We start from the raw sequence: 12,971 nt of genomic DNA, 5'->3' as shown, positions 1-12,971 counted from the left end.
AAAGCAAAAAAAAAAAAAAAAGAAGATCATTAGCTACTTAGGTGGGGGCTGGGTGGGAGGGGGGTATATTGGGGTTCTTGGTGGTGGAACATGTGCACTGGTGAAGGGATGAGGGTTCAATCATTGTATGACTGAGACTTAAACCTGAAAGCTTTGTATTTCTTTTTTTTTCTCACGGTGATTCAGTATAATAAAATAAAATAAACAAAAAAAAGAAAACGACGCAGAACTTTCTATGTCAGTGAAACTAAAAGCATCTTCAAGGATGAAACACCTCTGACCAAGCAAGCATAAGCGAAGATCAACAAATGGAGCTACATGAAACTAAGAAGCTCCTGCCCCTCAAAGTGACCAGGATACAAAGACAGCTTCCGGAATTGGAAAAATTATTTACCCAAAACACATCTGGTAAGGGGTTAATATCACAGATATGTAAGGCACTGGTAAAACTTAACAAGAAAAGGGCTGGAGCAATAGCACAGTGGGGAGGGCGCTTGCCTTGCACGTGGCTGACCCGGGTTCGATTCCCAGCATCCCATATGGTCCCCTGAGCACTGCCAGGAGTGATTCCTGAGTGCAGAGCTAGGAGTAATCCCTGAGCATCACCACGTATGACCCAAAAAGCAAAAAAAAAAAACGTAACAAGAAAAAAAATCCAACTCCATCAAAAAATAGAGAGAGGAGATGAACAAAAACTTCCTAAAAGAAGAAAATACGATGGCCAAAAGGCACATGAAAAAAAAATCTTCTGCATCACTAATCATCACAGAAATGCAAATCAGAACAACAATGAAATATTATTTTGCACCACAAAGACTGGCACACATCCTAAAGAACAAGAACAACCAGTGCTGGTGCAGACGTGGGGAGAAAGGGACTCTCCTTCACTGCTGGTGGGAATGCCGACTGCTCCAGCCTTTCTGAAAACAATACGAACATTCCTTAAAAAAAAAAAAAAAAAGGAACTAGGAATTTAGCTTCCATTTGATCCAGCACTCCACTTCTTGGAATATACCCCAGGGGCCCCAAAACAAAAAAATCTCAAAAGCTAAAATCTGGAAACAACCCAAGTGTCCAAGAATAGATGACTGAGTAAAGAAACTCTGGTGCATATAAACAACAAAATATTATGCGGCTATGAAAAAAAAAAGATAGCCATGAAATTTGCTGCTACATGAAGGGATCTACAGAGTATGACGCTGGGTGAAGTTAGCCAGGGGAGAGAGGCCAACGCAGAATAGCTCTCGTGCGTGGGGTACAAGGAGACATAGTGGCGGAATAATGAATACCCAAAGACAACGGGACAAAGAACATCATGAGAACTGGCATTGAGTAGCAACAGGACACTCAAGGGGGTTGGGGGGTGCCAGAGTGATAGTACAATGGAGAGGGCATTTGCCTTGCACATGGCCAACCCGGGTTTGATCTCTGGCATCCCAGAGGGTCCCCCGAGCACTGCCAGGAGTGATTCCCGAGTGCAGAGCCAGGAGGAACCCCTGAGCACCGCCGGGTGTGACCCAAAAAGCCAAAGAGAGAGGGCAGGGGATGGGAGTAGAAGAGGGAGAGGCAACAGCTATTTCGGAGGAAAAAGACCACCCGGAGAAGGAGGCGGGGCTCAACGGTGTGCTACTCTGTCAGCAATAGCACTGGAAACCACAGTGCGAAACTTACTTTTTAAAAAAAAAAAGATGGTGGGGCCGGAGCAATAGCACAGCGGGTAGGGCATTTGCCTTGCATGCCGCCGACCTGGGTTCAATCCCCGGCATCCCATATGGTCCTCCAAGCACCACCAGGAGTAATTCCTGAGTGCAAAGCCAGGAGTAACCCCTGAGCATCACTGGGTGTGACCCAAAAAGCAAAAAATAAAATAAAATAAAATTTTTTAAAATTTTTAAAAAGATGGGGGAGGCGTACGGTGCCACCAGCAGGTCAACCTGTACCTGCGGGGCGGGTGCATCCGCAGCCTGATGGTGCCTTCAGACTTCCAGATACCCCAAAACTGCTGCTTTGCCTTTGGCCAGACCCCAGCAACTTGGAGCCAAGTTTACCAAGAAATTAAACAGCCAAAAGTTAGGCATGTGGGAGCCACACCCACAAACCACCTCAGCTTCAGCTGTATAAGCTCATTTGTTGCCCTTATTTCAGAGACCCATAAATCTCAAATGAGATCAAAAGAAACAGTTAGGGCTTGTAGCGCAGAGGTAAGTGGGAACTCATCACTGATCTCCAAACCTGTTCGGATCAGAACTGGGCCTCCTCCCCCCAGGTCCCCAATTTTCCAGTAGCTTGGCAGTCACACCCACAAACTGCCCTTGGCGCCGTGTAATCTCATCAATGGCCAAGGCCCAGAGACTATAAACTAAAGCTCCCGGAAGAGAGTGCCACAGAATGCCCTGACCCCATGCCAGGCTGTCTTCACCAGGGCACCCCCGAGGGGGGTGGGTTGAGTATCCCTCCCTGCCCCAAACAGAACCCCGGCAGCCAAAAACCTCCAGAACCCAACCACCGCCATGCCCAAGGCCACTCTCCACATGCTTGGATGAGTCTCACCCAAGAAGGCACGAACCTCACCCAAAACGGGATGAACCTCAGCAGAGTGCAGACCAGCAGGAAAACCCAGATATGCAGGAACCCGTGACTGAGATCTCCAGGCCTGCTTGGATCAGGACTGGGCCTCCTCCCCCCAGGTCCCCAGTTTTCCAGAAGCTTGGCAGTCACAGCCACAAACTGCCCCTGGCACCATGTAATCTCATCAATGGCCAAGGACAGAGACTATGAACTAAAGCTCCCGGAAGAGAATGACACAGAATTTCCTGGACATTATATTCTATCCATAACAAGCAATACAAAACAAATCATCTAGCACTGCCTTTTTTGGCAGGTTTGAGTGGTGGTGGGACTGGTGTCGAAATATCAAATGTAACCAAGTAGAAAGAGTATGGGGGAAATTGTCTGCCACACAGGCAGGGGAAGGGTTGTAATGGGCGTGGGGGGAGGGGGAATATGGGGGATTTTGGTGGTGGAAAATGTGCACTGGTGAAGGGATAGGTGTTTGATGATTGTGCGACCGAAGCTCAAACATGAAAGCTTTGTAACTGTATCTCATGGTGAATCAATACAAAGGGGGGACACCAGTGACATTTCCATTGTGACACTTGTTGTTACTGTTTTTGGCATATCCAATACACCATGGGTAGATTGCCAGGCTCTGTTGTGTGGGCAGGATACTCTCGGTAGCTTGCCAGGCTCTCCAAGAGGGGCAGAGGAATCGCTCCAGCCCAGGGGAAAAATAATAAAATAATAAAATAAAATTAACATTTTGAACTAAAAAGAAGATAATATGAAGCTCATGCCCAATTCAATCAGCTTAATCAATGGCTGAATAAATAGCAGTACTCCTACAATCAAAAAAGGTGGGAGGTGTAGCAATAGCACAGGAGGGAGGGCATTTGCCTTGCACACAACTGACCCAGTTTCGATCACCGGAATCCCATATGGTCCCCTGAGCACCAACAGGTGTCATTCCTGAGTGCAGAGCCAAGAATAACCCCTGAGCATAGCCGAGTGTAACCCAAAAAGCAAAAAAAAAAAAAAAAAAACTTAGGATCAGAAAATTACATACTCGGGACTGGACAGCATAGCGGGTAAGGCGTTTGCCTTACCCAGGAGTAACCCCTGTGCATCGCCAGGTGTGACCCAAAAACAAACAAACAAACAAAAATGACATGCTCAGCTGAGCTACTTTTATGTACAAATGGAAAGTGTGCTTTAGAAAGAAACCTTTGTCTAGCTTAGCTTGGGTTTTTCTCCCTAGTCCTAATGCTCAGCCTGCACGTCAGGCTGTGTTTGTGTGTCTGAGCACTCCCAGGGTGATCCCCAGGGGTTCGGGTTGCTGTGAGATTTGGAGGTGCCATGCGGGCCCCCTCTGCACAGACTACTGGCCCCTACTGGGGCCGAGAGACACACGTGGTGTGCAGGTTTGTGTTACTCGCCAGCCAGTGTCGCCTTTCTCTGGCTGCCAGTTGCCTGCCGTGCCCTGGGATAATATCTTCACACCTGCAGCCCCCAGAGAAGCCGCAGCAGAGGTGACACAGACACATGAGGCTCACAGGGTCCTGCCTGAGGTCCCCTCCGCGTGCCCTGCCAGCTCTGGCGCCCCGGGGCTCATATGAGCCTCTCAGAAGGGGGGTAAGGCGTTTGCTTGGCACATGGCTGGCTGGGGTTTGCACCCTGGTGTAGGGAGCCATTTTACCTTACTGATCTTATCCTGTCACTATTTGTTTAATCACTAGCTAACCCCATGCCACACCTAGCAAAGGTTGCCACTCCTAATCTTACTGATCTTATCCTATCAGCATTTGTTTATTACTAGCTAAATCCCGTGCCACACCCTGCATTTCTATTGGGGGTCCTGGCACCACCTCCTCCCAACAGGGAGGTATAAATACCGTAACTGCCATAGAATAAACGCCTTTTCTCCCTCCTCCGGGCTCTGCGTCTATTCCTTCGGCTGCGCCCTACGAAGGGTTCTCCCTGCTGAACAGAACGAGACCTCCACATCGACTTCCACACCCTGGCACCGCAGAGCCCCCTGACTCCCCCAGGAGTGGTCCTGGGCCCAGAGCCAGGAGGAAGCCCTGAGCACCACCAGGTGTGTCCCCAAAAATAAAAATGAAGAATCCCGGGGCTGGAGCAATAGCACAGCGGGAAGGGCATTTGCCTTGCATGTGGCTGAGCCGGGTTCGATTCCCAGCATCCCATAGGGTCTCCTGAGCACCGCCAGGAGTAATTCCTGAGTGCAGAGCCAGGAGTGACCCCTGTGCATCACCAGGTATGACCCCCCCCCAAAAAAATGAAGAATCCCCAGGGCCCCGGAGGACGGCGCTCGGGGCTGGGCGCGGGTCCTGAGGCGGAGGCTGGCATTCCGTCCCGGCACTGTGCAGTCTCTGAACACTGCCTAGAGTGACGCCCAGCACAGAGCCAGGAGCCAGCCCCATGCGCTGCTGGGTGTGACCCCAAACAAAGCTCAAAAGAACAAGAAATATAGGGGGGTAAGGGGGAAAAGAATAAGAAATAGGAAAAAATATTTTTTCAATCACTCCAGCAATGAAAGCACCTATTCCTTCAAAAGTAAATCTCCCAGGGGCCAGAGCAGTAGCACAGCAAGAAGGGCGTTGTCTTGCACACGGCCGACCCGTGTTCAATCCCCGGCATCCCATATGGTCCCCAGACACTGCCAGGAGAGATTCCTGAGTGCAGAGCCAGGAGTAACCCCTGTGCATCACTGGGTGTGACCCAAAAAGAAAATATATATATATATATATATATTTTTTTTTAAAGTAAACTTCCTAATGTAAGACGCATCGCCTTTTGGGGCTGGAGCAATAGCACAGCGGGTAGGGCGTTTGCCTTGCATGTGGCCGACCCTGGTTCGATTCCCAGCATCCCATATGGTCCCCTGAGCACCGCCAGGGGTGATTCCTGAGTGCAGAGCCAGGAGTGACCCCTGAGCATCGCTGGTGTGACCCAAAAAGCAAAAAAAAAGGAAGAAGAAGAAGAAGAAGATCACTTTTCCCTAACAGAAAAATAGCAAGACCAAGGTGGGGGTGGGGAGGAAGTCAGCCAATGCTCAGGAAAGGGTGCCTCAGCCTCACTACCGCAAGACCACTCACTCCTGATGAGAAGTACACACTTGGTCGTTCCGGCGGGAAAGACCCTTCCTTTTCCTATCTATTTGGTCTTCACCTGGAGTTCCTGACTCACAGTCCCCAAGACTTGAAATTGCCTGAGTATTTTTTTAAATTAACAATCGTGATTTACAAAGTTATAGATAATTGTAGGTTGTTTTTTGTTTGGTTGGTTGGTTTTTGCTTTCTGCTTTTTGGGTCACACCCGGCGATGCTCAGGGGTTACTCCTGGCTCTGCACTGAGGAATTACTCCTGGCAGTGCTCGGGGAACCATATGGGATGCTGGGAATCAAACCCGGGTTGGCCACATGCAAGGCAAATGCCCTCCCTGCTGTGCTATCACTCAGGCCTCAGACAATTGTGTTTTAAGTGTATAATATTTCAGCACCAATCCCACCACGAGTGTCAACCTCCCTCCACCCGTGTTCCCTCATTCCCTCCCCACCCCGTCTGTCACCTTGACAGGCACATGATAAAGTTTCAGTGGTCGCCCCTTGGGTCTCATGTTTTCATCCTGCTGGGTGTGTGTCTTGGGCGTGTGGCTCTACCCCTCTCCCATATCACCGGGATACCTGAAGCCCTGGTGCCTGTTCACCCATTACTTCTTCTTCTCTTCTTCCCCCTTGATTTCTTTCCTTTTCTGTCCTTCTTCTCTCTGAGCACTGGGGTTGGGGTGATCTAGGCATCCCCCGTTGCTGTAGTACATTTCCTCATCTGGTATTCTATATTCCACAGATAAGAGACACCAAGCTGTGTTTGTCTTTCTTCTGGCTTACTTCCTCAACACGTCTTTCAGTTCCAACCAGGTGGCAGCAGACTGCATGAGTCGATCACTCCTTGCAGCTGCGTAGTATTCCATCGTGTCTATCTACCCCATCTTCATAATCCTTTCATCGTTTGCCGGACACCGATGTGAGCTCCTTATCTTAGCTATTGTGTGGGTGCAGCAATGAATCACGGTGTGCAGATGTCCTTTCGACAGATTGTGTTTTGTGGAATTACCGAAGTTTTGAGAGTGGCCAAGGCACCATTGGTTGTGTGAAGCAGTGACTTTTGGACCCCGCCAAGGAGGTCCAGGGGAACTGTGGGTGGGATGGGAGGATTGGGCTCTCAGTCCCTCTGCCTGCTCCAGGGACAGAGGGGCCGGGGGCTGAATCCGGGCCGCAGCTGTGATGACTCTCTCAGGATCCTGGGATGGCGTCTACTCAGGCACCAAGAGTCTCTGGGCTGCTGGGCCCACAGACACGCCCGGCCCTGCCGCTCCCGGGATCTCCTCCACTGCCCTGTCCTTAGAGTCTCCTGTGGGGCTGGAGCCATCGCACAGCGGGGAGGGCGTCTGCCTTGCACTCGGCCGACCCAGGTTCAACTCCCAGCATCTCATGTGGCCCCCCCGAGCACCACCAGGAGGAACCCCTGACCATCGCTGGGTGGAAACTGGAAACACAAGGTCCCGGGTTCAAAAACTGTGATGAATTTCAAGACAGAGACTCAGAAATTTAGAGCCAGCCTATCCTTGGGTCCTGGGAAACCTCCCTGAAGGGCCGATGAGTTGTCACAGGCCCAAGTGTTGGAATATTTTCCCCTTTTCAGCTGCCTTCTAGAGATTCAGAGGCAGCTTCCCTTTTCTCACAAAAAACATTTTAGGTGCTAGCCAGGCCTGACTTGACATTGTAGATTCCAGGCTCTGGCCTAGCCTAGTCTTTGGGATGTAAATCCAAGTGCTTTCAGCCCAAAGAAGGCTTCGGTTTTGGTTTTGCATCTTCTTTCCGGGGGGCCTAGATTACTGGCCTGCAGATACAAGAGAATTATGTTGCCTCAATGTTCTTCCTGTAAGATTTTTTGGTGCCTTTGGTGACGTCAATGTATTGTGCCCTTTGGGAGGGCATGATCAATAAAAGGGGTTCGGAGAGAAGGTGGGGGTGGGGAGAGTGTATAGAGGGAAGATTGGAATAAACTGCAAGTGAGACCAACCATCTTGGCTCCGTTCCTTCCTTCGCCTGCCACATCTTCGCCATCAACCTCCCCGGGGTGGGGGAAGCGGCCGGAGGCTACCGAACTCGGGTGGCGGGAGAGACAGCTGCTGCCCTAGGCCCTGTGCCTGGCTTGGTGCGGTGAGGCGTCCCTTCCCTCGCCCATGCCTTTTCTTTTTATTTTTATACACCCAAGAAGGGAGCAGGAGGCTGACGGCGGGAGAACCATGCCCTGGCAGGCACTTCTGAACCACTCTGACTCTTCAGCATGCCTGTGCCTCACAGTTTCAATCCTTACAAAACCAAACTGCCTACCACCAATATCACCCTAATGCCTGCCACCCCCCAAAACAAAATTCTCATTTTTTTTCCTTTTTTGGTCACATCCAGCAATGCACAGGGATTACCTCCTGGCTCTGCGCTCAGGAATTACTCCTGGCGGTGCTCAGGGGACCCTATGGGATGCTGGGAATCGAACCTAGGTCGGCCGCGTGCAAGGCAAATGCCCTCCCCACTGTGCTATTGCTCCAGCCCCCCAAAATTCTCACTTCTTTACCCAGTGAGAGCCACAGTCCAGAGCCCAAGTGATGGCTGATTCCTGTTGGACCTTCCAGAACCTTCTATGTGGGTTAGAATGGAGGAGTTTGGGAAGGGGCTGGGGAGGGGCTTTTCATGCCACAGGAAGCTCTCTCCATATCATGCTGAGTGAAATGAGTCAGAACGAGAGGGGCAGACATAGAAGGACTGCACTCATTTGTGGAGCATAAAATAACATAATATGAGACGGACATCCAAGGACAGTAGACACAAGGGCCGGGAAGATTGCCCCATGGTTGGCAGCCTGCCTCACGAGCTGGGGGAGAAGGCAGCTGGGATAGAGAAAGGATCACTGAGTCAGTGATGGTTGGAGGGATTGTTCAGGATGGGAGATGTGTGCTGAAAGTAGGTAAAGGACCAAACGTGACGGCCTCTCAGTATCTGTATTGCAAACCACAATGCCCAAAAGTAGAGAGACAGTATGGGGGAGATTGTCTTCCATGGAGGCAGGGGGAGGGTGAGAAAAGGGGGGATACTGAGGACATTGGTGGTGGGGAATGTGCACTGGTGGAGGGATGGGGGTTTGATCATTGTAGGACTGAAACTCAAACCTGAAAGCTTGTAACTGGATCTCACGGTGACTTAATTTTTAAAAAGGAAGAAGAGGGGCTGGAGCAATAGCATAGCAGGTAGGGCATTTGCCTTGCACGCGGTCGACCCGAGTCGATTCCCAGTATCCCATATGGTCCCCCGAGCACCACCAGGAGTGATTCCCGAGTGCAGAGCCAGGAGTAAGCCCTGAGCATCACTGGGTGTGACCCAGAAAGCAAAAAAAAAAAAAAAAAAAAAAAAAAGGAAGAAGAAAAAGCCCTCTCTGCCCCCAAAAGTCCCGGGTTCAGCCCCACCAGTAAATCCTGACCCCGCGCTGGCCGCACAGTAGGACCTCACGGGAACATGCACAGACTCTGGACCGGGACTCAGGGCTCGGCAAGAATAAGCCAGCGCCAACCCCAGGACAGACCCCAGAGCTCCAGCACCTCATCACGGCCTTGGTTGGAGAATAGGACATTGGCAGGTGGCCCTACTGCGTTAGCATTAGCCCGTGCCTGTTCCATGATCAAGGACTACATCAGATGCAAACACAGGGACAGAGGAGGATGCGCCCACAGGCCAAGGACACCGAGGGCTGTGCCAGCCCCAGGAGCCACAGGGAGGTGGGAAAACGTGCTCCCTTGGAGCCTCTGAAAGGAAGGAAATCTGCCCACGTCCTGCTTCCACACTGGCCACCAGCCCGCGAGGGCAGTTCAGGTGTTTGAAAACCGTATGTGGCTTCAGTGAAAAAACAAACATCTACAACTATCTAAATGGATTACTAGCGACACACCCTGGATGGGATCCCGCCCTTGAGCCAATCTCTTTAGTAATCTGGAGTAATCTCCTTAGATGAGATTTTTGTCCTTGAGTTAATCTCCTGGAGGAGTGGCCTTATCTCTCTTTGTTGATGTGTTAATGTTCAACCCACCTTTGTGTCACCACCCGATGTGATTGCGATATAAAATAAGACTGTAAGAGAGCAAGAGAAGGAGAGTCAGAGTCAGAATCCAGAGTCAGAATCCAGAGATCGGAGTGAGAGTCAAGATCCAGAGGTCAGGGGCTGGAGCGATAGCACAGCGGGTAGGGTGTTTGCCTTGCACATGGCCGACCCTGGTTCAATTCCCAGCATCCCATAGGGTCCCCTGAGCACCGCCAGGAGTAATTCCTGAGTGCAGAGCCAGGAGTGACCCCTGAGCATCGCCGGGTGTGACCCAAAAAGAAAAAAAAAATCCAGAGGTCAGAGTCAGAGTCAGAGCTCTGGGGTGGAGGAATGCGGGGCGAGGAAGGAAGAGTGTGCGAGAGGGGAGAGACAAGAGATTAAATAAATGGCAACTAATCAGCAACCAGCTTGGTCCTTATTCTTCCTTCGCCTGCCCATCGCCAACAGCCGTTCCGATGGAGTCCACACACAGCAGCTCGAGAGCACCGAACATGGGCGACAAGAGAGAGCCGCCCGGAGAGACCGCGAAGAACACACATCACCCTTCCTTGTGGGCACATATGTATTTTTTACAACACACCACAACCTAGTGTGTGAACACCCCCACACCCAGCAACACAATAAAGGGAAAGGGGAAATACATGGAATTACAGAATGTCATTTCTCATAACGGGCTGTGAGCGGCCAGAGAGACGCCTCGTGGGTTGGCGTGTGTGCCTGGCCTGGAGAGGCCCAAGTTTTACCCTTGGCACATGGTCCCCTGAGCCCCACCAGGAGAAGGTCCTGAGCCAGGAAGAGCTCCCAAGCACCACCAGGTGTGGCCCAAAATAAATTAAGGGGCCAAACAGACAATACAATAAATATGAGGCCAGAGCGATAGTACAGCAGGGATGGTGTTTGCCTTGCACGCAGCCGACCAGGGTTCAATGCCTGCAAGCCATATGGTCCCCTGAGCACCGCCAGGAGTAATTCCTGAGTGCAGAGCCAGGAGTAACCCCTGAGCATCACTGGGTGTGACCCAAAAAGCAAAAACAAGACAAACAAATAAATAAACAAACAACTACAGAAAATAGGGTGCTGGCCTTGCCCCCTGGGCAACCTAGCTTCGATGCCTGGCACCCCACAGGGTCCTGGCAGGAGGGATCTCCGAGCCCAGAGCCAGGAGCAAGCCTGGGCACCACCAGGTGTATCCCAAACCCATCACCACTCGAGAAAAAAAAAAAAAAAAGAATCAAGTAAGGAGCTTATGCAATCCCCAAACTTCCGGTTCCTCCTTTCGTGGTTTCTACCATTTTCTAAATTTAGATTGTGGTTCTTCACATGAGATCCACCACCTAGTGCTCAGTGGGAAAAATGAATCATGATTTGGAAATCTCACGTCATTTCAATGCACACGCACGTGCGCACACGTATACACACGCACACGTATACACACACACACACACACACGCACACACACACACACTCACACACGCACGCACACACACACTCATCCAAGCACCCAAGTGCTCACCCCACAGTACTGCTCCTCGTTGAAGATCTGGGGCGGCAGAGGGATCCCGTTCTGCGGCTTCTTCTCCCCGGGGACGTTCTCCCTCATCCATTTCCTGTTGTCCTCGTCTCCGGCGATGTCTAATTCCTTAAAGTCGATTTTATTCGCTTCCAGGAAGCCCACCACTTCTTGCTGCTTCTTCCTAATCTGGTAGCGAGCAGACAAAGACCATCGTGAGGCATTTGGGGACGTGCTGAGAGGCCAGGCGAGGGGCTTATCAAAGGGTGGGAGCACCAGTCTTGCGTGGGTGGGACCCCAAGCGCCCCCTGCAGGACCACAAGCCTCCCCAGCAGCGCCGGGATGGCCCAAGCGGCCCCCAGCACAGCGGGGCCTGAGCTGGGTCACATCCAGGGGATGGGGGTACCACCTACTCAAGTGCTCCCAGAAGTCAGAGGCCCAGGCCCCACTGGGAGGCGCAGGCTGACCCCTGCATTCCGAGTTTGAGCGGAGCCACCTCCTCAGAGAATGGGCCCCCCCCTCCCAACACCCTTCCCTGGATGCAGAGGAAGAATTTGTTGCCAAGGGAAAGAAGACGGAGACGCCCCAGGGGACCCGGAGCCACGTCCAGGCGAAGGAGTTGGCAGGCAGGCGGAGAACAGCAGGAACGTCCTGGGACGAATGAGCACAGGGAGACGGGGCGAGGACAGAGCTCAGGGGCTCGCCCTGCCCCCGTGGGGCCCAGTTCCATCCCCGGCACCGTGAGCCCCAAGTCCGTCCCGAGACTGAATCGGGAAGAGCCACGTCCCCAGCTCCGCCCAGCGGCTTCTCCTCCCAGTCCTGACGGACAAGCTGCCATGGACTCGGTGATCCTCCCTCCCTTCAAGGACCTCGGGGACAGATTTCCCACATGCTCCAGGGGAGTATCCGCGGCCCTGCACAGAGCGCCCACCCCTGGGGACAGGCCCATCGGCGTTTAGACAGAGGGAATGAGCCCCCGAGAACAGTCTGGAGAGAAGCCCCTTCAAGGCGCTGCAGACAGACGCCAGGGCTGACGGTTCATTAAGAAGTAATATGGGGGCTGGAGCGATAGCACAATGGGGAGGGCGTTTGCCTTGCACACGGCTGAGCCGGGTTCCATCCCCGGCGTCCCATATGGTCCCCCAAGCACCGCCAGGAGTAATTCCTGAGTGCAGAGCCAGGAGTAACCCCTGAGCATCGTTGGGTGTGACCCAAAAAAGCAAATAAAAAAAAAAAAAAGAAGTAATGTGAAATCAGTTTCATCCATGGCAAATAAATAGCAGTACTCCTATAATTTTTTAAAAATTTAAAAAAGGAGTAATGTGAACGGGTATTTGGGGATATGAAAATATCAAAGATCTTGATTTTATTTTAATTTTTTAGTTTGGTTTTCAGGCCACACCCAACAATGCTCAGGGCCTACCGCTGGCTCTGCACTCAGGGTTCACTCCTGGCAGTGCTCGGGGGACCGAATGGGGCGCTGGGGATTGGACAGGGCCAGCCTTGTACAACCTGCCTTCTAACTGTGCTATCCCGACGGCCCCACGTGTCGTGATTCCTTCAGCCCTCTGAGCCCTCTGAGTGTGGCCTCCTAGTGGAAGCAAGTCGCCGGTGTTCCTGCCGTCCGAGGCTCCTGTCGCTTCCCTCTAGCTTCTCCAGCTGCAAAGCTCTCAGTAACGGTACTCATTAAGACTGTAAGGGCACGTGTGTCCCCCAAACCGATGTCTGGGTC

The 12,971-nt window shown here is 51.8% G+C and overlaps 1 protein-coding gene across 1 annotated transcript in view; it reads right to left on the bottom strand.

Moving 5' to 3' along the window:
• The window catches only part of SH3BGR (SH3 domain binding glutamate rich protein), a 56,473-nt gene that overhangs the window by 36,578 nt on the left and 6,924 nt on the right, over positions 1 to 12,971 (bottom strand). The window contains exon 2 of the mRNA XM_055127211.1: positions 11,243 to 11,428. Coding sequence (XP_054983186.1) covers positions 11,243 to 11,428 — 186 coding nt within the window. The remainder of the gene's footprint in view (positions 1 to 11,242; positions 11,429 to 12,971) is intronic.

This window comes from Sorex araneus, chromosome 2 (assembly GCF_027595985.1).
Source record: "Sorex araneus isolate mSorAra2 chromosome 2, mSorAra2.pri, whole genome shotgun sequence".
Classification (NCBI taxonomy): Eukaryota; Metazoa; Chordata; class Mammalia; order Eulipotyphla; family Soricidae; genus Sorex; species Sorex araneus.
This window is presented reverse-complemented; position numbering and strand designations above follow the sequence as displayed.